Genomic DNA, 26960 nt, shown 5'->3' on the forward strand with positions numbered 1-26960 from the left:
TGGAAGACATGACCATAGAATTCCATGAATGCTAATTAGTATGCATGTCTAAGCATCTTTTATATGTGTTAGTATCTTTAAGTCAGTGCACCATGTTTGTTATAGTTTATAGGAGCAGGCTTGATAAGCTGCTAGTTATTGATGAGACAAACATGATGGTGCTTCCATATTACTCTTACTGCCCCATCTCCCTCCCCCCTCCACCTGCCCTGACACTAGGATACACCTCTGTCTATAGTGGATCATGTTTCATGTTGCACAATGTTTTTTCAACCCTCCATTGGCCCCACCGCACTAATTAGCGTCCGGGAGCATTATCTTGTTTTGAAACACTCATCCAGCCCACCATGTGCCGAAAAGCCCCTGACATTTTGCCGCGGAAACCGGTCTTCCCTCCTACCCTGCTGGCTGTGGCTAGACAATGGGAGAGTTTCTGCAGGCTAGAGGCACACTGGTCTGCTCAGTGAGTGAGATCTATGCTTGCTCATTTGACGTGCCTCATGGTTCGGAATTAATAGCCAAATTCTCATAAGTCATAGCAGTTGTGGGCCAATTGCTATTCAGCCTATGCAAAGTTGTAAGTGAAAGTGAAGGACTGATTTAGGAAGAAAAGGACAATAAGATTCTGCTAGAAAAGACATAAGTTGCCTTTGGAGTGTTCTTACTACAGTGCACTCCCGTTATAATGAACACGGATATAACAAAATTATAGTAAAAAAAAAAATTAGTAATAATTCAGGCTGTGACATTATCTGCTCTGTTTTTTTATTGTTTATTGGTTGGGTTACAACGAAATGTCGATATAACGAAAGAAAACTGCTGGTCCTGAGGACTTTGTAATGAAAGTCCACTGTACCTCTGTTGTGCATGGCACACAAACTTAACTCAAGTAGAAAAGTGAAAGCTTTACCAAAAAAAAAAAAGATTATTGATAGGCAAAAAGAAATGAACCATGAGAAGAGAGTGGACAGTGGACAGCTGACCCGCTTGGGGGTTAAGTTCAGTTTTAAAAGTTAAGTTAGGTTACTGGCTATTTTGTTTTTGTTTTGCTTTTTAAATATTCACTGGTGAACCAAATCAAAAAGTTGTAGAAAGTTTTACTCTGTACAATTTAGATGGCAGCTTAGAAACTGTATCTTACATTTGTTTTGTCCCTCAGTCTATTTGTCTTGCTTTCATATACGCAAGTATACACAAACACACATGCAGATGTATACACAGAAAACACAAAAAAACTAAAAAGGTCGGAGCGATATTTGTGATTGAGGTCACTATAATACTTGAGAAATGTATTTGTTTTGAAGTAGAAAGATTTTAAGCTGTTTCATTTTTATGAAACTGTATACTTTGTTTTCATGGTTATCATCCTCTGCGGCATTGGGGGGGGGGGGGGGGGACTGACTTTTTTCTGGGGCATTGTAGTGTTTTTTGACACCCTGAAGCCATATGTCTGCATAGCCAAGGTTTCATTGATGCAAAGCAGGGAGAACCCCTGTGAGGATTTTTAATCCCACTCTTTTCCGTGGTATGCATTTCGTGCTGTTGACAAACAAGACACTTCAGGAAGAAATTTTTCGACCGGCCATTTTCAGTAAACATTTACAGAAAAGATGCCCTCTTCTTTTGTAGCTTCAGTGGAGAATGTATGATGGATTGTGCTAGATTGGTGTGTTGCTGGATTTATCAACCCCCCTTTCAGATGAGAGAGTTCTTAAGCAATATATGACATATTGATATACAACGTGTGAATATAGTCATATGATTAGGTTTGGTCATGTTGCTATTTATGTAGGGCCTATATGTTAACCCATTGAAGACAAGTCCCAAGTATACTCGGGCAGGTGTCTATGGGAAAAACGTGTTGTAGCAAAATCAGTCGGTCCTCAATGGGTTAATGGGAGGGGGGAGGGCAAGGAGATATAAAAGATGGGACATGTTTAATACACTCAAGATTAAAAGTCATGAAAGTTTTCCCTGACAAATTTGTTCCTATATAACACATCTGAAACAATATTTTTCATATGAATGATGGTGCATGCAGTGGAATCACATTGATATATAGTGATATAACTAAGGCACAGGCATGGCGGTCTACTGGGTAGGAGTAGAATTGTCAATTTTGCAAAGTTTGATTTGAGATCTGTACAAGTATGAGAGACAATCATAAAATAGACTGATCATGGTGTGTTGTAATATGTAATTGCATATATGTCTGGCTTCTTAAAGGATTAGTTCCATATGTTTCATGATAATTCTTTGCTTGAGGGTATTGGTAGGAGGGTTTTTATGCATATTACTTCGAGTACCACTGTGTATGAATATGTGGGTGGAGCCGCCCTCTTATCATACGCTCTGGCAGAATCTAGGCCTCGAGATGAAAACAGACTTCTTCGTTTTGGCCCAGGAGTCCTTATCCAGTGGGAGAAAATATGAGCCCGAAATGTGTGGGCTTAATCTACTGTACACTGTTCTCTGATTTGGAACTTTTGATGACGTAACAAAAGGCTTCTATATATATTGGGAATTCGATCGATTTTTAGCATGCATACGTATATTGGGTGGATATCACTGATCTCTATGGAAGAACAAGATCGTTGGTGGAAATTAGCTGCTTGGCGGAGGTCTGCACTCTGAGAGTGCTTCTCTAGTCTCAGTAATGAGATGTGTAGAGACATGTTCAAAGGAAGGTGCCTTGTGGATCATAAATGTCGAGTAACTCCTCATATGACTGCTACATTTACAATCTTGGCAATAGTTACCAGCAGTAACGATTAGTCTTGGGGTGCCAAGTCAATCTTGAGGGTGCATAGCTAGTTTTGCAAGTCAGTCTCCACTTTAGTCTGGCTTATGTCTTTGACAGTTTATTTCTGTACTGCTGCATTCTTTCTGATGCTCACTTGTGTCTTAGTGAAAACCAGGTATGATTTTTGAACAACACCTGTGAATATATGTCCTCTTGACAATTTCTGTGAATTTCACAATGGTCTTGAAGGAGATGTTCAAAAATGTCACAGACAGACATCACACAGACATCAGCAATTTTTCCTGTAAATAAACTTTTCCACTGTAAGGACGTCATTTGTCAGAATCATATATGCCATCATACTTGTAGACCATGTTTTGATTTTTATGTACATTGAGTATTTACGGTGACCTTTTCTTTAATCTGTTTATGAAGCGGTGGGATTACAACGTATCAGCTGGTGATTGCAGAGTATAAACGGTCTGATGTTATGCTAGGATTGAACACTAAGGGAATTGGATTTGTCTTTTATTTGTCTTTTTACTATTTGGTCGTGCCATATCATAGCGTGATTTCTGAAATGAATTGGGATACACCAGACATCTGTTGTCACTAACAAAGTTTAATCTGAAATGTCACTACCCCTCCCCCTCCCCCGTAATTGTCTGAGGCATTTGAGATGAGTACTGGACCTCAAGAGATTGAACAAAAGCCAGTCATATCTTCCCACAAGTTGCTGATGAAGCGGGGGTTCACAAGTTTTCCATTATGTAAGATGCAGGCTGCTCAACTGAATTTCAAGTTAATCAGACAGATCCACCTCCTCAGTTGGGAGAAAAATGAAAGAAAAAAAGAAGAAGAAGAAATTACATTTCTTGTATTGATAAATAGCTAAATATCTTGATTTGATGTAATGGCTGGTGTTTATGGAAATAGAATACGTGGGCTAAAGGTCAATTATTTATGTAGGCCCCTGACTTGAATCTGTGCATAATTGAATGTGGCACACTGAGCTCAGTATACTTAATCCATAATTCATCAATTCTGTAGCAGAAGTGGATATAAAGAAATTCTTGAAACTCTGAAAAGAAGAGCAGAATTAAAAACATGGACAACTCTGCTGTATGGTTTGTTGTAAGTATCGCACTGGATTAGGCAAATTACAAAATGTGACATTGTACGTTAATTACGTGAATGGGGACTGCACGAATATAGAAATTTCAAAGCACTGTCATTAGTGTTTCATGCCCATAGACTGCTATGATAACTGACAACACAGTAGTCATGCATGGCAGATACTGTATACGCCGAATATTTGGCAAGGTATTTATTTTTGCGAATTTCGCGAGTCGGGTGCTATTTGCGAAATTAAAAGACATGCGAAAATATTAACTCTGATCCCGGTGTGAAAGTGACGTACGCGTGTACACTTCTCTGTTCAGTACAGGACTCCATGATCGCGAATTTAACCACTCGCAAAATCGTCAGGAATTCCTGATTCGCGAAAATTTAGACTCGTGAAATATGGTGAATACAGTACAGGGAACCATATAAAGAATATAGCCAAGTGTCCTTTTTTCATTATTATCATTCATAAATAAAATAAATTTACCCACGTGAAATCTGGAAAATCCTAATTTCCTTGTATTTTTTATAGGAACTATCGGGTGTCCTGTTGCTGAATGTTGCAGGATGTTATTGTTAAAATGAGGGAAATGTTGAGTAATAACCATGAAATTAATGCTGATAGGTATGTACAGTTTAAGGAGAATTCTGGACCAGATAAAAATTAGTCTGAGATGAAAGAGCACAATTTAACAAGTGCAATAGTGAAAATTTGATCAAAATCGGACAAGAAATAATTAAGTTGTGAAATTAAAAGATTCCTTTAATACTTACAAAAACAGTTCTTGAACGATTGATATGATTTCATGCATGCAAATGAATAAACTCATGATATCATTGTCTTACAATTTTCCATTGATTATGTGAGAAAAAGAGTTAAAAAATCAAGTTTTTTTAAGTGAAAAACATAATGCTTTATCTAATTTATGTGTTAATATTATAAAGATTAGTATTTGTTATCAGTGATATTGTCAGTTATTATCAGTGTCATGATGATTATTTATGATTATGATAGTTCAAATTGTCATTTAGCTCTTGTTTGCTGTGGGTCGTTGTAATCATTAAAATATTACTCGTACTGTGTGAGTTCCATGACCACATACACACACAATGCACACACCCACACACACTCACACTTATTCACAGACACTAATGCGCACACACATATTGTATATGTATACACATACACACTTCATCTCGTATGAGTATAGATCTGCCTGTAAGTGTGCAAATCTAGTGTACTGGTTAGAAACCACCCACGTGCCTCTCCGATAAGTAAATATTGGAATGATATCTTTGTTATTATTGGCTGGGGATGGCTGCAAATACAGATTGTTTATCTGCATTGGCCATGGACCAATATTACTGGAGGCACAGAATTCAATTTAGATTACTTTTTTTTAAATTTAAGTATTAATAGATTTTGATGGGGGAGAAAGTAATTGAAAATGTTAAGCCACAGATACACATTTGGGGGAATTAATTGAATAATGGCACATGTGAACAACTTTGACAGGAGTACATAAATAGAGATAATTTTCGTGTTTTATTGGGATGGCTTCATGGGATCAGATTTTTTATCGATTCACAAGATGTTTCAAATCTTGCCTGGTTGGCTGTGAGGGAAAACTCTTATAGATCTATCATTTGTTGATTTCTTGGCAAACGTGATTTCCGTTTGCACTAGATATAAATACAGAGCTGTATTACAGGTGGATTATCTCAACCTGTTTGACAAGAGCAACATTTGTCTGAAGTTGAATATCAAAGACAAGAAGGCAGAAGGATTGCTTGTAGAATTTGTCAATATCGTGACCGAAAAGCATTTTAATGCAGAATTCATCGCCTCATCTATAACGTACATAAGTATTTCACCACTATTGAAGTCTCATGAAAACATTTCAAGCATGTTTAATTGTCTGATTTCAATGGAACCTGAACTTTCCTGTTTGTTTCATTTTAGCCATTTTTATGCCTCCGCCACGAAGTGGTGCCGGAGGCATTATGTTTTCGGGTTGTCCGTCCGTCCGTCCTTCCGTCCGTCCGTCCGTCCGTCTTTCCGTCCGTCCGTAATGAATTTTGTGGACAAGGTAACTATCAAAAGCTGTTGAGGTATCCTGATGAAACTTGGCATGTATGTGTATTAGGGGGTGAAGTTGTGCCTATCAACTTTTGGGTGCACTAGCTCAAGGTCAAAGGTCAAAAGGTCAAGGTCAAATACATGAAATTTCACTATATCCACCATATCTATGCAATGCCTGAAGATATTTTCTTGAAACTTAGTGTATACATGTATTACCCAATTTAGAATTTCTGGTGAAAGCTTGGGTCATGAGGTCAAAGGTCAAAGGTCAAAAGGTCGAGTAAAAGTATTAAAACTTCTTTTTTTCTCTGTAAATTGGAAAATTGTTCAAGGTATCTTCATTGAACATAGTATATACATGTACTGACTGGCAGTGATTATCTAGAGAATGTAGGGTTCATTGGGTCAAAGGTCAGGGGTCAAAGGTCAAGGGCAACACTTCAAAATTTTACTATTTCCTTCATGTTTATGCAATGCCAGCAGGATTATTATCTTTTTTTACACTAGGTGTATGCATGTATAACCTAATAGAGATTCTCTGGAAAGTTTTTTTTTTTCTTTTGTTTTTTGCCTCAAAGGTCAAAAGGTCAAAGATCAAGTGAAAGTGCTGAACTAACTTTTTCCTCCATATCTCGGAAGTGGCTCAATTTATCGTGAAACTTACTGCATATTTATGCACGTTCTACCTGAAAGTGATTATCTTATGAATTTTAGGGTCAAAGGCCAGATGAACATGGTAACAAGTTACTATTCAGTACAGAAATTGCACTTTTTCTCCCCATACCGGTACCATGAAAATTACTCAATGCATAAATGTATGAATGGGTCAAAGTCAAGTTAAAGTCCTTAAATCCCCAAATACATGCTCTCCTATTCATCCAATTAAACCAAGGTCAAGGAAGGTGAACATTCAACACATTTGTGACAAACTTGTCATTTCAGTATTTTGCCAGTTTTGTGAAAATGTAATCACACATTGTCCACATGTACTATCTAGACCTATTAGGAGAATCATGCATTATGGCGGAGGCATACCAGTCGCCATAGCGACATTTCTAGTTAAATCATAGTTTACTTGAGTTTTTTTCCCTTTGATAATTGATAAGTACAATAATTTTTTATGCCTCTGCCACAAAGTGGTGCCAGACGCATTATGTTTTCGGATTGTCCGTCCGTCTGTTAGCACACTTGTGACAAATTTGTCATTTTAATATTTTGGCAATTACATATGGGTATGTGAAACTGTCATCACACATTGTCAAGACATTGTACTACAGACCTGTTAAGATAACCATGCATTATGGCAGAGGCATAGCGACATTTCTAGTTATGACATATTTTGAGGAATAAAACCTGGTAATACTTCTTGTCCAATGTAACCTGAACCAAGTATAAAAATATACAAGGTATTTTAACAGGTGCTTGTGAATACATGATTTGTTTGTCAACCGAATAAAAGATACTTCAACAGTTTTTGCAATATATTATCAACAGATTACATAAATGAACCATACAAAATTGAAAACAAAGCAAGTTAAAAATATGCAACAGAAACAAAATTTGTTGGATAGTAAAATGCACGTCTGTGCAAGTTTAGGTGTACAAACAAATCACAAATTCACACCCACAAAAACACTTTGACCAGTATTCGCAAGAGGAAATGGTGAGTTCAAGTTTTAAGCAGTTTGTCCAAAAGTTGCCTTTCAAAAGTTACCTTCAAAATGTCAAAACTGTGACTGTAAGGTGAGCCAGGGGTTCATGGCTGAAGTTTATGTGTAGAATTATCATGGAACGAGGGAAGATTGGAAGAAAAACAAGAAATGTGGTTATGTAAATTTATATTGTTTTGATACACGCATAGGACTTTGTGATCTTTGGCTCTGAGCAGTTTGTTATGAATACACACTTATGCCTTGGGTGACCGTGAACTAAAAGTTTTCCAATGTCAGTATAACAGGCGCCCTTAGGAGGTCAGTGGTATGCTTGTCATACAAATAAAGGGCAGATGATCCGAAATGAACATCCATAATGTTGGATAAGAGCACTGTATGTGTGTTCAAGTAAGCTGGCATTTAATGTCCCAGTTAAGGGCTTGCGTGTCTGGAAGCATTTCATGGAAATCCTTCATTCAAGTCCCAGGCATTCCTGAGAATGCTGGAAGAGTGCATTGCCCTCCACTTGGGTGCGTTTTATTAACTCTCTTCTGCCTCAGAATTAAGGTTTCCAAAGAACTTTCAGGGAGATTGGAGCAGTTGATAAATGCAAAGTTGTTTTAATTTATGGGGTTAAAAAGCATTTCTGAAAGAAAAAAAAAATGTGATTGCAAACACGTTTGAGCTAGAAACACATTTCTGTGGAGATGAGAAACTCAAAGTCATTGTGAAATATAATGTTTATAGTTGGGACCTGGCCACCCTAACCACTGCCACTACGCATCTCCGCTCCTGGGATCAAACTGCGCAGTGGAGCTGTGCAGTTAACCGGTTGAGGACGGTTTGATTTTGCTACAACATGCATTTCCCACAGAGAGTTGCCCGAGTATACTTGGGACTCATCCTCAACGGGTTAAGTCCTCCCCCTCAACTCACGAAAAAGAGATGATAAATGCAACAACTTGAGAAACATGATTTGAAAGGTCTTTGCAAAACGCATTTTGATATTGGGTATTAAAATATATTTCAAATATATGGAAAGTTGATAAACGTAACCATGTACTCTCATTAGAAATGAAAGCAGCGAGGCAGAAACTGCATATCAGCGGCAGATTTCATGAAATCATTTGATATGAAAGGTTGCAGGCAGGCTTTTTAGCTCACCTGAGCCAAAGGCTCAAGTGAGCTATTGCGATCGCCCTTCGTCCGGCGTCCGTCGTGCGTCGTGCGTCGTCCGTCGTCCGTCGTCCGTCGTGCGTAAACTTTTTACATTTTCATCTTCTTCTTGAAAACCCCATGACCGATTTTCATCAAACTTGGCAGGTAGCATCCCTAGGGGGTTAGGAACTCAATTTGTTAAAATGGGCACCATGCCCCACCCAGGGGGCCCCCAGGGGGGCCCAAACCCCCCAAAATTAAGGAATCTGTAAAAATCTTCTTCTCTAGAACCAGAAGTGATAGAGCGAAGTTAATACTATGAGTTAGTACATTGATGACTGTAGTTTCAAGTTTGTTCATGGCAGAATCAGGGGTGCCCCCCTTGGGACCCAGGGGAGGGGGGTGGGGAAGGGTTCTAATGGGGCCTAAATTGTACATTTTCATCTTCTTCTTGAGAACTCCATGACCCATTTTCACCAAACTTGGCAGGTAGCATCCCTAGGGGGTTAGGAACTCCATTTGTTAAAATGGGCACCATGACCCACCCAGGGGGCCCCCAGGGGGCCCAAACCCCCCAAAATTAAGGAATCCGCAAAAACCTTCTTCTCTAGAACCAGAAGTGATAGAGCTAGGTTAATACTATGAGTTAGCACATTGATGACTGTAGTTTCAAGTTTGTTCATGGCAGAATCAGGGGTGCCCCCCTTGGGACCCAGGGGGGGGGGGTGGGGGTGAGGAGGGGTCCTAATGGGGCCTAAATTGTACATTTTTATCTTCTTCTTGAGAACCCCATGACCCATTTTCACCAAACTTGGCAGGTAGCATTCCTAGGGGGTTAGGATCTCAATTTGTTAAAATGGGCACCATGCCCCGCCCAGAGGGCCCCCAGGGGGCCCAAACCCCCCAAATGAAGGAATCTTTAAAAATCTTCTCTAGAATCAGAAGTTATAGAGCTGAGATAATACTATGAGTGAGTACATTAATGACTGTAGTTTCAAGTTTGTTCATAGGAGATCCAGGGGTGCCCCTCTTGGGGGTAGGGGGGAGGGGGGTGGTTGGAAGGGTCCAAATGGGGGCCTGAATTGTACATTTTCATCTTCTTCCTGAAAACCTCATGATGGATTTTTGTCAAACTTGGCAGGTAGCATCCCTAGGTGGTCAGGATCTCAATTTATCAAACTGGGCACCATGCCCCACCCAGAGGGCCCCAGGGGGCCCCAATTCCCCCAAATTAAGGAATCTTGAAAAAATTGGGCCCTTATTGTACATTTTCATCTTCCACTTGAGAATGCCTCGTCAAATTTTGGTAGAGCTGTGAATAATTTAGATTAGTGACTGCGTGAAAGGTGAACTTGCGATACTCAGGTGAGCGCTAGACCCGCGGGTCTCTTGTTATGGGAAGTTTTGCCCACTCTAAAGGGGGCAGGTCATATGACACAGAGTTGTCATGTCATTTCAAAATAGCATCATTGAGACCTTATACATACAGCTAAAGCCTTTTATAATTTGTGAAAATGCATTAAAACATGTATCAAAATGTGTAGGCCTATTAAATATGCAGATAAGCATTGTCAAAGAGTAATTAAAGATGCAGTGATGCTCGCAGAAAGTCCAGTCTGAAGGCAGGGTATGGGATGCCCATGATTACAGAAAGAGGTGTGTTCTAACCAAGAAAATGTAAATAGATTATGGCTAATGACCATTTTCTCTCTTTTTGGGGGGGGGGGAGGGGGGGGAGCAAAGGGGGACAGTGGCGAAATGAAAAATAGATCCCAAGGTAGATTTTTTTTAGAGAAGAATCTTAATTAAACCTGACTCAAGCCGGGAGTTCTTGTCTGTCCTCTCTGCTGTCGCATGGTAGCAGAGTTCATTAGCAAAGTTATCACCTTGGACACTCGCTACGAGTACAAATAGCTTCACGCAGACGTGGCATAGCAGCCTCGTTTGGCATTATTTGTCGGGTAGGGTTTAATTTCTGTGCCCACTCTCTCCGGGGGATTCATCATTAATCAGTCGGTGAGTGACTGAACGTAAGAGACGAACAATACTTCTGTCCGTTTTTATCGTGTCTGTTTCTTGCTTCTATTTATTCCCTCTTTCTTTTTCATTTCTTACGCCTTTTATGACGCTTAATCAGAGAGACAAATGCGGCACAAATGGCTCATCGAGATGATCATCGATCAATTTTTTTTCCATACTCTATACCAGACAGAACACCTGGTTTTGCTTGTAGGCTATCACAATCATTTTCGATAAGTTCGCAATTGATTTATTGAAGTTCAGTTATTCTTGAGAACCCAGCCTGCTGAGTAGACTTTTGTGAGATGGCGTACTGTCGTCGTCATCGACAACTCTCCTTCAAATGCCCTTCTTTCATTATAGATGCTCATTGCACTCTAGATATGTCAAGTATGAATGCAAGTTTAGACCTAGGGTAGGTACAAGTATATCTCCATAGGGAAGGGCATATCGCTGGCTGTCCAACAATTGTAACAGATATGACCTTTGCATGACCCAGGGGAAGTTTCACTTCTCCTCTCAGATGGGTATGTTTAGAACCCTCCCCCCCCCCCCCCCCCCCCATTCCCTTCCCCACTGGGATGCGTGATAAGAAGGGTGGGGGTGATGGTATTTTGACTATTTCTGGACTGCAGAGGGCAGCCTTAAAGGCAATGTGATTGAACGCTGTGGAGAGCTGGCAGAGTGATATTCCGTCTGTGGGGTTTCTATCTCACAGCATGTTTGTTGTGGCAACCGTGGAGTCCAGACTAATGCCCTGACAGTGCCACAGACAGCCGGTGTGATGCCAGCAGCTGATGCTGAGAATCAGCTGGCCGGTAGTCTCACAATTCAGACCTTGACTTTGCTGATTTTTTTTTTCTGATAACATCTTGTGGTTACAATGAGTTGGATTAATTGCAATAATGATGATGATAGCATGATAGTTATACAGTAGTAATTATGATTATAATAATGATGATAATGCTGGTAATTCTACTGATAATCATGGTGATAATAGTGATGATAGTTCTAGTAATCATAATAAAAATTATTATGATAGTGATAGAAATAATTATTACAAAATAGTTATTGTTATTTTAGTATTTTAGTGATGTTAGTTTACAACTATATGTAGTAGGCCTGATGACCATGCTGATGTTGACAGTACGTAATAAGAACAATAGAAATGAAATGAGAATTGATATACACATGTACATGTATGTCAATTCTACTTGCATGCCAATGTTGAACTCTCTACCATGTATATAGTCCTAATTCATACAGCTGCAGTAAGAGAACAAGAAAAAAATATCTTACTTCAAGTGGACTAGTACTAGTGCCTTGGTGGGTCTTGAACCAAGGATCTTTCATTGTACAGCTACCAAGACCACTAAATCTCTCACAGATAGAAAGGGTTGATCCCTCTCATCAAGTGAATGTTTCCCTCTGAATGGAGCAGTAGATACAGTTCCCATGTCAGCTGCTGATTTGAAGCAGCAGTGATTTCTGCTTTTGTCAGTGATTAATCAACAATAGGTACATTCACAGAGACAAGATAACCGGATGTCTAAATACCGAGATTTTTAGTACCAGTTCAGATGGACAAACATAGATGATCGTGATAATTTGTCAACCAAAGTGCACATGCCCGAAATCTCCCCAAATGGTGACCTTTGCCCTTGTGTTCGTGTGCTGCTGTGATGTGTGTTTTGAATGATGGGATTTTTATTATAAAAAAAAAAAAAATGGGGATTATCTGCTCTAGCCTTCGCACACTCCCAGCAGTGCAAATTATTGTGATAATTTTGAAATACTCACAAGATTTCTTGGGACTTGGATCGCAGTGGCACTTGTGCTATTCAGTGAGATTTTTATGTCCACACTGGCAAAAATCTTATAATGTGGATCGCAATGCAGATCTGGAGATTTTTATCCTGCTCATTCACATTAGTGTGAATCCCACAAATACCTGACAAATAGAGAAAGGGCACTCACTGCCTAGGAAGTGCTACCCACCAGTCAGTCACCTACTGACATCATTTCTTGTGCCAATGACTTCTTGTACGAGTTTTGTCATGTGTGCATGTTTGTTTGTTTGTATGTTTTGATTTATTACTGTCTACCTGACAGTGTGGGGGAAGGTTTAGGGGGTACAGAACATGAACATTGCACATCTACATTATGCAGGTGGCCATGAATGTGAACCCAAAGAAAGATTGTCTACGCAGCGCCAACAGCTGCTGTCATGCTGTCAGTTTTCTGTATTGTCTTCAGACAAGTTTTTGAGTTCAGATGCAGGTCAACACTGAAGTCATGGATCAAAGTTGCAGGTACATGACTCAATTATCACAATCCTCCAGTGATTCCTTCTTTTTTTGAGGGGTGCAATAAAATTTTGAATCTTACCCATGTCACTCTATTTGATCGTAGAAAGAAGGAAAACATATGAAATTAAGGATATGTGTATCAATTTGAAAGAATATTAGGGGTCAAAGTTCTTAGGTTCAGATGCAAGTCAACTCTGAAGTTATGGATCAATAATGAACATCCTCCAGTATTTTTTTATTTTTTTTTTTTTTGGGGGGGGGGTTGCAACCATCTTACGCTATTTGATTGTAGAAAGAAGGAAAACCAAAACTAAATTATTTAAGGATTTATACGTATATTATGTATTATATATTATATCAGTTTGAAAGTATACCAGGGTCGTTATCAAGGAACAGAATGTCATGTGCACATTTGCACATAGGCCTACTTCTCTATATTAGCTGAAGATGACCTTGTGTGCAGTTCTAGTCACATTAATTTTTTTGATAGATGCTCTGTCATAGGTTGCTTGGGAGCTTTGAATATGTCACCTGTCAGTTTTCTGTAATCTGAACGCCTCATTTGCATCAAAGTTTCAAAGTGGGTGTCGCAGGTGCGAACTCCGTGGACAGATAGCTATCTCCGCTCACCACGGTGCACATATTGGGTCACGGTCCATTTGCCGAAAGTATGTTAATGGGATTCATCTTTTGACGCCACGGATGGGCGAACTGCTTGGGCGAAAGTGATTATTTTGCCATCGCCGATGCATAAATCTTCCCCACCCGTGGGCTCACGGATGATCTCTTTCCAGCATGCTTCGCCTATTGTTGCCTTTCAGGAGGCGGTTGGTCAAGATTCCTGACCGGATGCAGATGTCAGTCCACTCTTCCAGATTTTCCCATTATGTCATAAAAGACTTCTGAACACCCAACCCAACCCCCATCCCCTCCCCCCCCCCCCCCCCCCCCCACAGAGCACACAGAACCTGCGATTGAGGATTCAGAATGTATAGATATGTGCATGTGTGTGTGTTTGTGTGTTGGTTTTTGTGGGGGGGGGGGGGGACTCGGCAGATATTAAATGTTCATAATTAAACATAGTTTAAGAGTTAGGAAATGCTTCAAAACAAAGATTATTGTACTTGAAATGAGCAAGATGCATCAATTCAGAACCAGACCAAATGTTTTTCTGTCATGTTAAAATGTTGCGCTTTTTTTTTTGGGGGGGGGGGGGGGAGGACTGTTCCATATGTTACTTCTGCCTAACCCTCCTTTGATCAGATCTTGTTTGCATGGGTGTGTTTGTCTGTGTGACTGCCTTTCTGTGATTGTTTAAGAAGAATTTACTTTTTGAAAAGATTTGTGAACTCCACTTGGATTTAAATGGCACAAGTGTTTGGATTAGACACATTTTATGTTTTGATAGGATTGTCTCTTGTAAAACAGGCCAGAGATGGAAAATAATGTGAGCAGCATGGGTGAGCAACCGACGGCAACCCACGCTGGCTTTCCATGCAGATAATAGAAATGCAGCAGTAATCATAGAGTTATCATAGTCCCACGAGATCTAATCCAACCACAATATGTCTGTTATGAGTCCTAAGAGCAATTTCAGCCGTTGCTGATGATATTTTGAAGAAGAAAAGCAGATGAGATGCAGCACATTTCACAATATAATGGTCATGGACTTCTTGTGCCTACTCTTTGGAACGACATGACAGCCATATTTTAGATCATTTGTATGCATTTACTGTTTCTCATTAGTGTAATCACCGATGAATAGCAACAGTGATTGCTGGTATTAAAGACTGACTCATATCTGCAAGTGCACACGCATACTATGTTGTTTTCTTTTGCTGCCTTTTAGTGATATACATGTATGCACCAATAAACATAATGAGCATTACACAGATTCTGATCTTTAATTGCACCCATTGAAAATGCTAAGCATCTTTCATCAGCCCATCCATTTGTCTCTGAGCTATGACCATTTTTGTTATTTTGTTTTCTGTGCGGTAAGTGGCATAGGCATGACTCGACATAAATAATGGCCTGGTGGCCCAGTGCCAAGGGCCATTTAGAATTTATGTCGGGCCACCAAACTCCCAAAACGGTTATTGATGGCCTGATCAGGCAACTATTGTATTATTATTTCTTCCCTTTATTTTTGGCCACCAAAATTTCAAATGATTTTAGTGGCCGAAATGGGCCACCAGCCAAACAAGTTAAAGTGTCGAGCCCTGGCATATGGCAAGAAGTGTTAAGGTGTAGAAGACAATGCAAACCAGAGTGGTAGTGCTTAAGTGTACTGTTCTGTGGTTCCTTTATTTTCTATATTTTATTGCCTGAATTGTCTGACATTAGGGCGTGAGAGTAAGTGGTATGGTAGGATGGAATCAAACAACATAAAAATTGATCAAAACCTGCTGAACAAAGAATTGAATGAATTGAATGAGCAGCAAGTCAATATTTAATCATATCATTCTGTCAGATCGGACAAATAACTTTAAGAGAACAGCATCCATTCATGTTTTCATCCAATTTGGATGATTATACGAATGGGAAAGATGACCGCGCTAGCACCTTTAATGTGGTAAAATATCATATTTTGATTCGTAGGGTCATACATGTGTATGTGTACTCAAAGTCTGTCTTGTGTACATCTTATTAACAACCAGCTGCTCTCATTTTCAAATTATCGTCTCCCCAGTGTAAGGGAGTTAATAGAGAGAGAGAGAAAAAAAAATGTGCTTTGGACGTGTTGATGAGATTTACTTCCAAGCCCACAGAAAACATATTTTAAGTAATGCTGTCATTCGCCAGCAGATTGCAATCCCAGGAGAGGCAGCCTCCCAATTTTCGGTCAACAAAAGCGGTGCAGTGTGGCGCTGTGAAAATCGTGTCTCAAGTGTCATTAGTGGTGGCCGGCGGCTACAACAGGCCGGGCCAGATCCGACGGTGATTGCTTCTCCCCGTTATCCCCCCCTGCCGGCGAATGATAATGATAATGTTTATATGATGCTGATAAAAAAAGTAGTAGAAGCCAAAGTAGGGAAGCATAAGGTACAGGTGTATGGATGGTGTAATGAGGTGGAAGATTATCAGCTTTCATTTTGCCATTACCAAGGCAGGCTTTGATGTTGGGGTTAGGTCTCCTTGAGGAAAGTATCACACAAGGTCTGTTCACTTGTACACAATTCAAAGCAGTCCTGTGAAGCCTCGGTAATTAGTGAGTTTTGTTCCTCAGATGATCAAGGATTTCAGTGAGCACTGAATTGATTAAAGACAGTGCAGCATGGTATGTAGGCCTATGTAGTAATGTGTTTCTCCCATCCATGCATCATCATACCACATACAATTGTACCACGCTCCACAGGCTTGCTTTTTAGTAGGTTCCTTCATATTTCTTTAGCATTCATTCCCATATTCCAACTTTTAAAGATCGACCACTATGTTTTATACGTTTGCAGTATTCTATGTATGTCTCCTAGCTGGATATTATGTATAAGCCCTATTTCATTTTGTAATTTTTTGCCACCTAGCTGGATATCATGTATTATTCAATTTTGTTACATTTGATGTATTTTTTATTATTCATTGAGAAATATGAAAATAAATAAATGAAATGAAATGAAATGAAATCATACCATATTGTGCTTATTAATGAAACGTGCGCAATTATAACCAATCAGAAGCAGCTACAGTGGCGGTGGTGGTGGTGGGGGGATGGGGCTGCTCAGGTTAGTGAACCTGTGCTCTGTTGATAGCTGGCACATTCACCTCACAAGAAGTGAGATTTCGGCTGATCAGAATGCATGCACAAAAATTAATGTTTAGACTGTGTCAAGTATCCACTCTTCAGGTTTTCTCACTCTGTTTGAATGCAAGTCCAGCCTTCTGTGTATTTGGAGTGCTGTCCAAAACCTGACTTTCTGGCATACGCAGGGCATACGTGTGAACGGGCCGGGAGGTACCATTGTCACCTGACTGAAAAGTTCATTCACCCGTGGGAGGTTATTGCTGTCAGGGATTGTGAGATTTTTCTTGCCATTCTCATTTGCGAGAGTGGCTCAAGGGTACAAGCGGGATGTGAGATGGGTTCGGCTTTACTTCAGAGCCTTCTGTAAAACAATGTGCCTCGCTTTACATCCAAGGTGGGCGGCTTCGTTAGCTGATTCGGTATTACTGTAAAAGTGGATATTTTCGCGCGACTAATTTTTCGCACTCGGCCGATTAAGAAGAGTTTCACGTGTTTTCAATTCCACGGAATCAAGACATCAACTACTGGAACTAATGGCAAGCAAAATTATCCGCGTGCTTTTATTTTCGCGCTATCTTCTGTTTTAGCACCGCGAAAATTTCCACTTTTACAGTGTCCTGTAGAACCGGGCATTGCAGGTTGTACCTGTTCAGTTTTTGTCCCACACTTACGTCTTTCTGACAGGCAGTTTATATACAAATCACTTCTAGATGTGGCAAAATAAGAAAAAAAATCACTTAAAAAACCACAACAAAAACAAACAAAGATTCTTGATTTTTTCCCCTTTGTTAACCAAATCTTCCAATCTTACATGGATATTATCTGTGAAAATAACACGTTGCATCCTGTTTTCTAAATTTACATATTATTCATCCGTTCATGGAGAATGATATTTAGAGTGCACTCTGTATCATGCAATGTAGGTAAAGGTATTACTTTAGGGCCAAGAACACCTTTCCCACTCCTATTCCACAAAGAAAAACAAACAAACAAAACAACATAAAAAAGATGAAATGGAACAGAAAAATAATCAGCTTTCACAAAACAATCAAGATTTGATGAGTAAAAATGTCACAGATGGATGATATCCTCTTAAGGCCTTTGTTTCCCAAATGCCTTTGATATAATAATATAAACAAATCATCATTGGTAAAGACAGAGGCACTAGTATAGGTGAGCATGTCAGCTTACCCCAAAATCCTATTGACATTGTTAGTAAATCTGTTGCTGATGCAACTGAAGGAGTTAACAATGGCTGGGAGTCAAGACAGTGCCATCGGCATCAGTCCACATCTTTGAAAGAGATGATCATTTGGGAATTCATCGGGATGAGACTGTTGTAGTGCAAATATAACACGAGTTACACGTAGGTTCACACGCTGTTCGTAAACTTTAAGTTTAGGTCGAAAATTCTCAATGATTAGTTCGTAGTTTAGCACCGTGTGGACGCACTCGAAAGTTAGCAATCTTAAAGTTTAGTCGATGATTAGAACCACAAGACATCTTAGGGTTTACGCTCTCTCCATGAGCCACGGGGGTCCCCACTCGTAGTCTCACTCCGTGTGGACACAATAATCAACGAGCTTGTGAGTTGGCGTGAACTTCGTGTCTCATTCGTTGCAATAATTTGTATGGGCATGAGGTCATCTAGCAAAGACTCTGCACTTCCGTTGTAATCATCGAGTGGGACTCGCTCATAAGTTGAAACGTAAAATTTATGCGCGCGTGTGAACCCGCGTCGTGAATTCACGAGTGGAGCTAATCATCAACAGTTACGTTTTTTGACCTAAACTTCAAGTTTGGCAACTGCGTGTGAACGTAACTATAGTCTGACAGAGATAAGTGGATGAAATCACAGTAGAAATACAGATGTGGTATTAACCCGTTGAGGACGAGTCGCAAGTATACTCGGGCAAACGTCCACGGGAAATGCGTGTTATAGCAAAATCAAACCATCCTCAACGGGTTAATGGTGACAGAAGTTTTGAAATCACAAACTTTGCACAACTTCTTTGTTACATCAGTGCTTAGGAAGGCCTACATCACATTCAGTTTCTGTGGTTTTCAGCCACATAGGAGGAGATAGTGAAATAAGCGCCCCGAGAAAGACTCATGAAAACAATTGTATTGGACAAGGACACAAGAACAAGAAGTGGTTGGTTTCTTGTGGTTGGTTTCTTGTGGTTGGTTTCCAGTACATGAGGATAGTGCATATGGGGGGGGGGGGGGGGGGGCAAAAGAGATTCCAGACACTAAACTCTGGAGAAAGGCTCATGAAATGTGATGCGGGAGATGGGATGGGTAGGGGAGGGGTTGGAGCTTCAGGGAGAGCAGGGAGGTGAGGAGGCAGTGGAGCTCCCAACAAACCAGCAAGCCAATGGGGGCGGTGAACAGGAAAAGAATGGGGGGGGGAGAGAAAATAAGTATAGGGAATACTCTAACATTCAGTGAGAAAAATGAACATTAGGAGGACAGGAGGAGAAAGAGGAAGAGGAGGAGGAGGAGGAGGAATTGAGATGGGAGGATGAAAACATTTTGATCGCATCAAGAATAGTTTCTGTTTAGTTTGTCTGCCTGTCCAATGTCATGGGGTCGAGACTGGAGCTTTCAGCCTTGACTCTGAGTGAAGGGTGAAGTTTGACCTTTCAACCCAGTTGACTCGTCACAAATTCCCACCGGCTTGCTTCGATTATACTGGGAACATTTATTGGAGCTGGAGAAGTCGGTGGGAGAGAAGAAAGAAGACATAGTGAAGGCTGTTATCGAGGGCAGCAAATGAAATGAGGAAAGTGTAAACAGTTGTGAAATGTTCTTGAGGGTCCCAGTAACTCCCTGCGGAAATCACACAATTCTGAAGAAGAAGAAAAAGAATCTACCTCTTAAAGACATATTATGCCAAGTTTATATACATGATTCAACTCTTGATATCATGTGTCTGGTGAAAAGGAGGACTAGCGAGTCTTGTCTCATTATTTTCCACTCTCCCCCCCCCAAAAAAAAAAAAGTGAAGAAAGAGTTAATTCTATATGTCAGTTGATCCTACATGGTAATCTTCAGACTTCACTGAGAGTGTTTTTGTGTGTCTGTATGTGTGTTTTCTTTTTGTCTCTTCTTTCAGTCAATTTTTGCCTTTTTCAGAGCAATAATTCCTGTTCCCTGTGAGCTTTTCAAAGTAGAAAATGTTATTTCCGTTCTTTTTGTCATAGCGTGCTCTTTTCATTTGTGAGTTATAACTTGATGACTTAGAGTTGACGCATTATGAAAACAATCTAATGACATCCCTTCCTAGTTCCTTCCTGCACTCTGCATGTCTTCCGTAAATCTTGAAACCCGAATCGTATTTTCTTGTTCTTTCCTGACGGATTCATTTAATGAGAAAGACAGAACAGCGAAAAACCAGCCGTGAACGAGGGACATCTTTTCTGATCATGTGATATTTTTTTTTCTTCTTCTTCTGTGCATTGATAACACTGCAGTCGGGATAACATCAAATTAGCAAGGTCTTTGGCAGGATGTTTTCATTATTAAGCTCATAGTGTTGTTGGGTCCAAATTATGTCAGATGATTACATAGGCAATGAAGTGGTTCAGCAAAATAAAATGAGCCATTCAAATATATTTACACACATCTCTTCATTTTGCCCAAGCATTGAAATGAAAGGAAGTCTATTCTTTTCTGTATGCACAGTTGCCTGTGAGTTGACTGAATCAGACGTGTACACATCATTTTATGGTACTAGTTGCAATGAGCAAAGTCTTGATGCTGCATGTAAGATGATTTATATCTTGGCCAGATATTAATTGCCTTTTTCATCTTTCTCTTCTGTGTTTCCCTTTTTTTTTCTCTCTCTCTGCAGTAACAGTCTCCATCATACAATATCAGATCTAAAACCAGCCACAGAGTACCAACTATGGTAAGTCACACCAGATGCAACAGGAGATAGAGGAGAGAAGCTGACATCGAGATGTAAATGAAACTAGCCTTTTAGTCAGCCTTTAGATTGATGATAGGAGAAGATGATATTATCAAACTATGTAATGAATGAGGCTGTCACAAGATGATGAAAAGCAAGAACTCTTTGTAGTTTCAGTAACCAAAAGGAGCAGTTATTACTGTTAGTTATTGAACCAGTTAGCCGTCACAAACGTTTAACAGGACATGTATATGTCACTGCTTCCCTGATCATCAGTCACTGTAGAAATGTTATGATCACATACCGGTACATTTCACGGAAAATACTATCACCAGTCTGTTGTCCCTGTCTTTGCTTTGAAGCCATGAATTTGTAGGAAGAAAGAATACATTGTAATTGATGTCAGAATTACAATTGAAGATTCTTGAGAAAGCTAAAATGTCCCTTTGAGGAATAATGCAGCCATTCAGAACAAATTCTAACTTTAGTAGGATATTTTGTAGAATAAATCATGCAGTGCTCAGCGTAGAATTGAAGTTCTTTGGGAGATCACATTTCTATTGTTTGGCCCGTAGTATTGTAATAGAAATTTTTGTCCAACGAAAACAACTATTGAAAGCCTGTGTTGGCAAAACAAAGAGAACGCTCATGCCGTGACAGGATTTGATAGACCAAAATGTGAAGACCCTCATAGGATTGTGCATACATCACTTTTTTTTTTACAAAGAGTTTTCTACCATGATGGTAAATGTGTAACCTTCCTCCAACCAATTTCCAAATGATACTTTTCTTTCCGTAGTTTGAGGAAATGTGACGAGATGCCAGGTTTTCTTCTGCTTTTGTGTCGCGTAAAGGCAGTGCAGCACTGTAGAAGGATAACATTGCATTTGCCATATGGGGGTCTGTGGGAAATGCTCAACCCATACACACTCCGCTTGAGGGCTTAAAGGGATGGTATAGTATTGGTTGAGGTGATTAAGCATTTTGCAACTTAGAAACCACTTTATGAAATGTTAAAGAGCATACAATTCTAAGAGAATTCAAAGTTTATTTGATGAAAAATAATTCTTGATATGGCTGAGATGTCCAAAAACAAAGTAAAACAAAGCAATCCTAATAAAAGGTAGGTCCCAACCTTATATTTGGATAGCTCTGTTTTGGATATCTCGGCCATTTCAAAACCAATTTTCATCAAATAAACTTTGAATTCCTCTAGAATTGTTTGCTCTTTCATATTTATTTAGAGGTTTCTAATTATCTTTAAAAAAAAAATCTTGGTCAAAAAAAGTTGATAACCGTAAGCCCCATCTCAACCGAAACTGTATCATCCCTTTAACGAGCCATACTCCACTAGACACAAGATTAGCGGGGCTCCGCCTTCTCTCCTTGTCAGTGGCTACAGATTGGGGCCTGGGTATCTGTTCAGACCATCCGAGGTTTTGGGGGAGAGGAAAGTGGGAAGGAAAAGAGGCAGAAAGAACGTCATGAAAACTCTGGTGGAGGAGGGGAAAAGAGTCTGGTGACAAATGGGTTCCTGTTGTACTCTTCCAAGAATTGATTCAGCCCTGCCCAGAAGTGACTGTAAGCGGTATTACAGAGCCGCAAACATCCTTGCCAATGTCTTCTTACAATGAGGAATAAACAGAATAGACCAGAACTTCCATCCTCCGTGAATTTCTGCCACAGTTGACTCAGAAAAGGGGCTATATGCTGTATGATTCTCATTGGTTACTCAGTAACCGTTAACAGTTTGCGAAACGGCCGTAATGTTACCTTGTGTAGGAAGAGAATCTCCACAACTTCAAAGAGGCAACATATTATTTCATATATAACTAAAAGACCAGCGACAACAAAAAGGGATCTTAAATATGCTTCATCATGACCTCATTTGATATTGAGATAGGGTAGAATAGAGCTGGTGTAGATGAAAGTCAACCCCACTAGTAACGGCTGGCTCTACACTATGAAGCGGGTTGTATCTCTCATCTTCATAAACCGACTCCTTGCAGTTTGCAATCAGGGCCTCCCGTAGCTTCCTGCCCCCATCGGTACCACCAATAAAAATCTGGAAGATTACGCTAATTTATCGCTGCCCTGCTTACAGTTTGACTCCCAGAGATTTTGTTCTGTGTCATATTCTCTTCCCCCGGTTGTGTTGAGGAGGATGCATGCCTTGTGTAATTGCCTGCAAATTAAAGAATAAAAATGTACTCTCCACCTGTATCCAAATCCATAACCCAGTTTCCATGGTAACAATCCTCCAGTTTCCACAGTGCTCTTCACTCCCCTGCATTAACCTATTCCATGTTTCCTCGTGGGAGGAATCATTTAGACATACAGAGTGTTCAGATGCAAAAAAAGAAGAAGAAATCATACTAAAACGATATCACTGTACCAAAATGGTAAGATGAATATATACCTCTGAATGCTGACTAATGTAACAATGGTCAGAGCATCATTTCAAACTAGAACTCCATAATGAATCAGCATTCCATCATGTCGATATGCATCTGAACATATGGCGACCATAGAACGGTATAACAGGGCGGGACTTCGTGTGAGCATGCACAAAAGGTGACCCTATTCCTCGTACTAGCGGGGACGTCATGGCTGCAACAACATTTGCAGTAGAAAACTGTGCATCTACACAACGTTTTCCAGAACGGTCGAGATTAGCATCTCAAGAGTCTGTGGGCTATACGATGATTATTTAGACGTTGTTTCTCTATCGAGTTTTAGTATAAACTGGCTTGCGTCTGAACAGGGGGATAGTGTCAGTGTGACAAATTTCTAAAGCAGTAGTAAAGAGCAATGTTTCCCCGTAAAGAGCAGCGTCTGACCTTCAGGGCAATGTCATTATCGGTAAAATCATGTGATAGCGCTATCCCCTCTTCTATCCATTCATCCCCCCCCCCCCCTTCGTTCAATAATCCTGAGGAAGCTATTTCAGGAAGTTAGAGCCAGAGGTCCATTTAATCTCCAGTGATTTACGAGACATTGTATATCGAACCTGTCACAAAATTACCCCCTGAGATTTCTTAATTGTCTACCGTTTATTTGTGGGTCCAATGTAACAAACATGAGCAGAGAAAGATTAGGAAGATAACCCCACCCTGTTTTGTGCCTTGACAAGAGCCTATCAGCTCCGAGAATCTCCTGTTGCTGCTATGGCAGATTTTCAAATATTGTAAAGGTGTCATATTTGAAAATCTTCAAAGTATGAAGAAGCCAAAAGTGATTTATTCATTTTTTTTTTTAGTTTTGTTTTTCAAACGGCTTTTGATTTCCGGCCAAGACCGCGATAAGTAAGGCTAAAATCTGAAGTGCAGTTTTTGAGAATAGATAGAGGACAATTATGACAACTGATGGAGAAGGGACATTATCAAGTGAAATTGATTGAATCTGTTGACTCCAATGATTGAGCCAATCACAAAAGGACGTTATTTTCACACTCTATGTTACATTTGCCCAATACGTGCATTGAGAAACCATTGATAAGTTGCACACTCCATATTGACATCTGCTCCACCTTGAAGACTTAATGATATGCATCTTCATCATGTGATATTCAAGGTGAATGTCTCGTACACTGTTCAGTCTTACCTGGTATTTCTTATTCCTTTTTTTCCCCTCTAATATTTCTCGTCATCTGGCAGTGCTGTTATTGGTACACATAACAGAAAAGCCAATCCCACGTTTACATAGTTTGAATATAATATTATTTGTGGTGGTTTTGTTTTCAACAAATATGTAAGAGGTAAGAGATACATGTATTCACAAAGTTAAGCAGTCAAAATGGTGCCTATCACAACAACTATGCACTGCATATTATCAGCATCGTGAGAAATCATTGTTTGCCACTTTATAACTAAAAGGATAATATTCATTTCTTATTCCTGTAGTTTGGTTTTCATGTGCATACTTAACCACTTGTAGCATTGTCTTGAGAGTTCCGGTTAGCCAGACATTTTGCATGACTTATTTGGTAAAGTTTGGAACCAGTCACTGTCTGTCAGACTGGACTACAAGTGTATTCTTAAATTCCTATTTTGGATCCCTGACCTGTGCCCACTATCTGTGTTTGATATCATGAATCATCTGAATTGTAAATTCTTCAAAGAATTTTATCAGAGGTGAGCACAAATGTTTACAAATGATTCACCTTCATTTGAAAGGCAACTGTTAGTTACTTTCCTCTCAGGGTAGGCTCAGACAAATATCTAAAGGAAGAATCCCTTTAAATCCATATATAGAAATTCCCTCTGGTATGTATTAATTTTATGCAACGTATGACCAGTAATGTGGATTTGAGTGCTGACTCCCTTTGTTTCTCACCTCAGGCATTTTGTTGACATTTTATTTGACAGGACATGAATTTGCAAAGCAACAATTCAGCGATACCATTAATGCTATAATAATCAAAACCCTTGTCATTTGTGGAATGTATTTCCAACCCAACAGAAAAAAACAACAAACAAACAAAGACCAAAATTGCAATGTAATAATATTTATTGCTTCTTTGAGTTACAAGTTGACATCTTTTATCGGGAAGTTTCTAACAAGTACATCTTCTTCTTCTTCTTTTGTTTTTTTTTTTTTTTTTGGGGGGGGGAGTAGGGTTCTCTTCTCTTTTCCCAATCCCCCTCTTTCCTCTACCCCTCTTCTTTTTGATAATATTGATTGTGTATTGTCTTAATTTCTTAAAGTGTTTCAGAGTGTTATACCCCGTTGCATTGCAAAAGTAAGAGCCAACGCTCTTCTGCAAGCGGTCGTGACATTCCAGCTCTTAATCTTTATTTTGTCATGTACGTTGTGCAGTGTGAGTGCAATATTGGGCAGTGTACGAGGGGCGCCCTCACCACCGGAGACCTTCAGCACCCTTGGCTGTCCACCCGACGTCCCCGCGGTGCCGAAGTTACAAAGCAAGACCAAGAACTACTTGATCCTCACGTGGAAGGCGCCCAACTCCAATGGTTCCAAGATCCACAGCTACTTACTGCAGTGTGACAAGGTAAGGGGCAGCTATCCCCCTGACTAAACTGGTGGACACGCCCACCTGTGAATGTACGTGTATGTGTTTTATGTTTGTGTGTTTGAGTATGTATGTATGTAATTATGTATGTACCTGCGTGTATGTATGTATATCTGTACAGTGAATGTTTGTAATTTTGGATTAGAGTGTACACTGGCATACATTTATCTATACAGTTTTAGTCTGAAGCAGGAATGCACACATATTCATAGTGGACACCCACCTAATCAGGACCAACCCAATTACCAAGAATGTTAAAGTGAGGTACATGGTTGGTCTGTGTATTAATAAAGTGGAGTTTGTTTGATTCTCTTTGCTGTAATCTCATCCAACATTATTATGGCTTTGTATGAGATTGGCAAGAGAGAAGTTATTAAAAAAAAAGGGAAAAAAAGGCGAACTGCTACCAAAAATACAGCCCATCTGTGAGAAGTTGACCCAGCCCAGTCGGGGTTCACCTGACAAACTTGACAGACTGTGAGAGGTCATTTAGGGTGAAAGTAGGACAGGACATCCCCTCCTGGTTCTCCCAAGACATTGCACTCAGCTCCTTTTCTCCATTGCCCCTCCACCACTCTTCTTCTTCCTCCTCCTCCTCCTCCTCCTCCTCTTCATCTTCTTCCCCTCCCTATCTTCCCCCTTCCAAAGGGGATGGGGAAATAACAAAGATGGGGCCGTTGATGACCTCAGATATCTTCCAGGTGGTGTCATACAAACATCACAGGGAGTCTAGAACAGAGATGGGCTCAAAACCATGGGAATAGTCCATAAACCAATGCCAACATTTGATTTTTTTTAAAGTGATTTTGGGCACTCCTTGTGTATGGGAAGCAAGACGTAGTAAAAGTTGCCCCCATGTAATGAAAGAAATTGAAATTTTTTCGGAGTGGATTTTTTTTTTTTTTTTTGGTGCATTTTGCACTCCCAGAAACTAGCTCAAAATAAAAGCCACAAGTATTTTTGCTTGTCATATGCCTCACTGTTAAATGTCTGGATTCTACTGAATTAAAGACACGCCAAAGTTATTGTATCTGGCATAGCAAAATAAAAAATAAAAAAATACTTGTGCAAAAATATTCACTTTGATAGTAATATTGTAGATAATCTTTGATCAGTGTACCCCACAGCTATCTTTGGATGTATCTCCTAAGCCCTTCAATCCAGAATGCAACAGAATCAAAGCA

The 26960-nt window shown here is 39.9% G+C and overlaps 1 protein-coding gene across 1 annotated transcript in view; it reads left to right on the plus strand.

The window, feature by feature from the left end:
* LOC139745375 (fibronectin type-III domain-containing protein 3A-like) overlaps window positions 1-26960 on the plus strand; it is a 117072-nt gene that overhangs the window by 39092 nt on the left and 51020 nt on the right. Inside the window, exons 3-4 of the mRNA XM_071655769.1 lie at window positions 20688-20744; window positions 25563-25755. Coding sequence (XP_071511870.1) covers window positions 20688-20744; window positions 25563-25755 — 250 coding nt within the window. The remainder of the gene's footprint in view (window positions 1-20687; window positions 20745-25562; window positions 25756-26960) is intronic.

This window comes from Diadema antillarum, unplaced genomic scaffold (genome assembly GCF_040938485.1).
Source record: "Diadema antillarum isolate AM-2024a unplaced genomic scaffold, OU_Dant_1.0 seq00001260_RagTag, whole genome shotgun sequence".
NCBI classification, from domain to species: Eukaryota; Metazoa; Echinodermata; class Echinoidea; order Diadematoida; family Diadematidae; genus Diadema; species Diadema antillarum.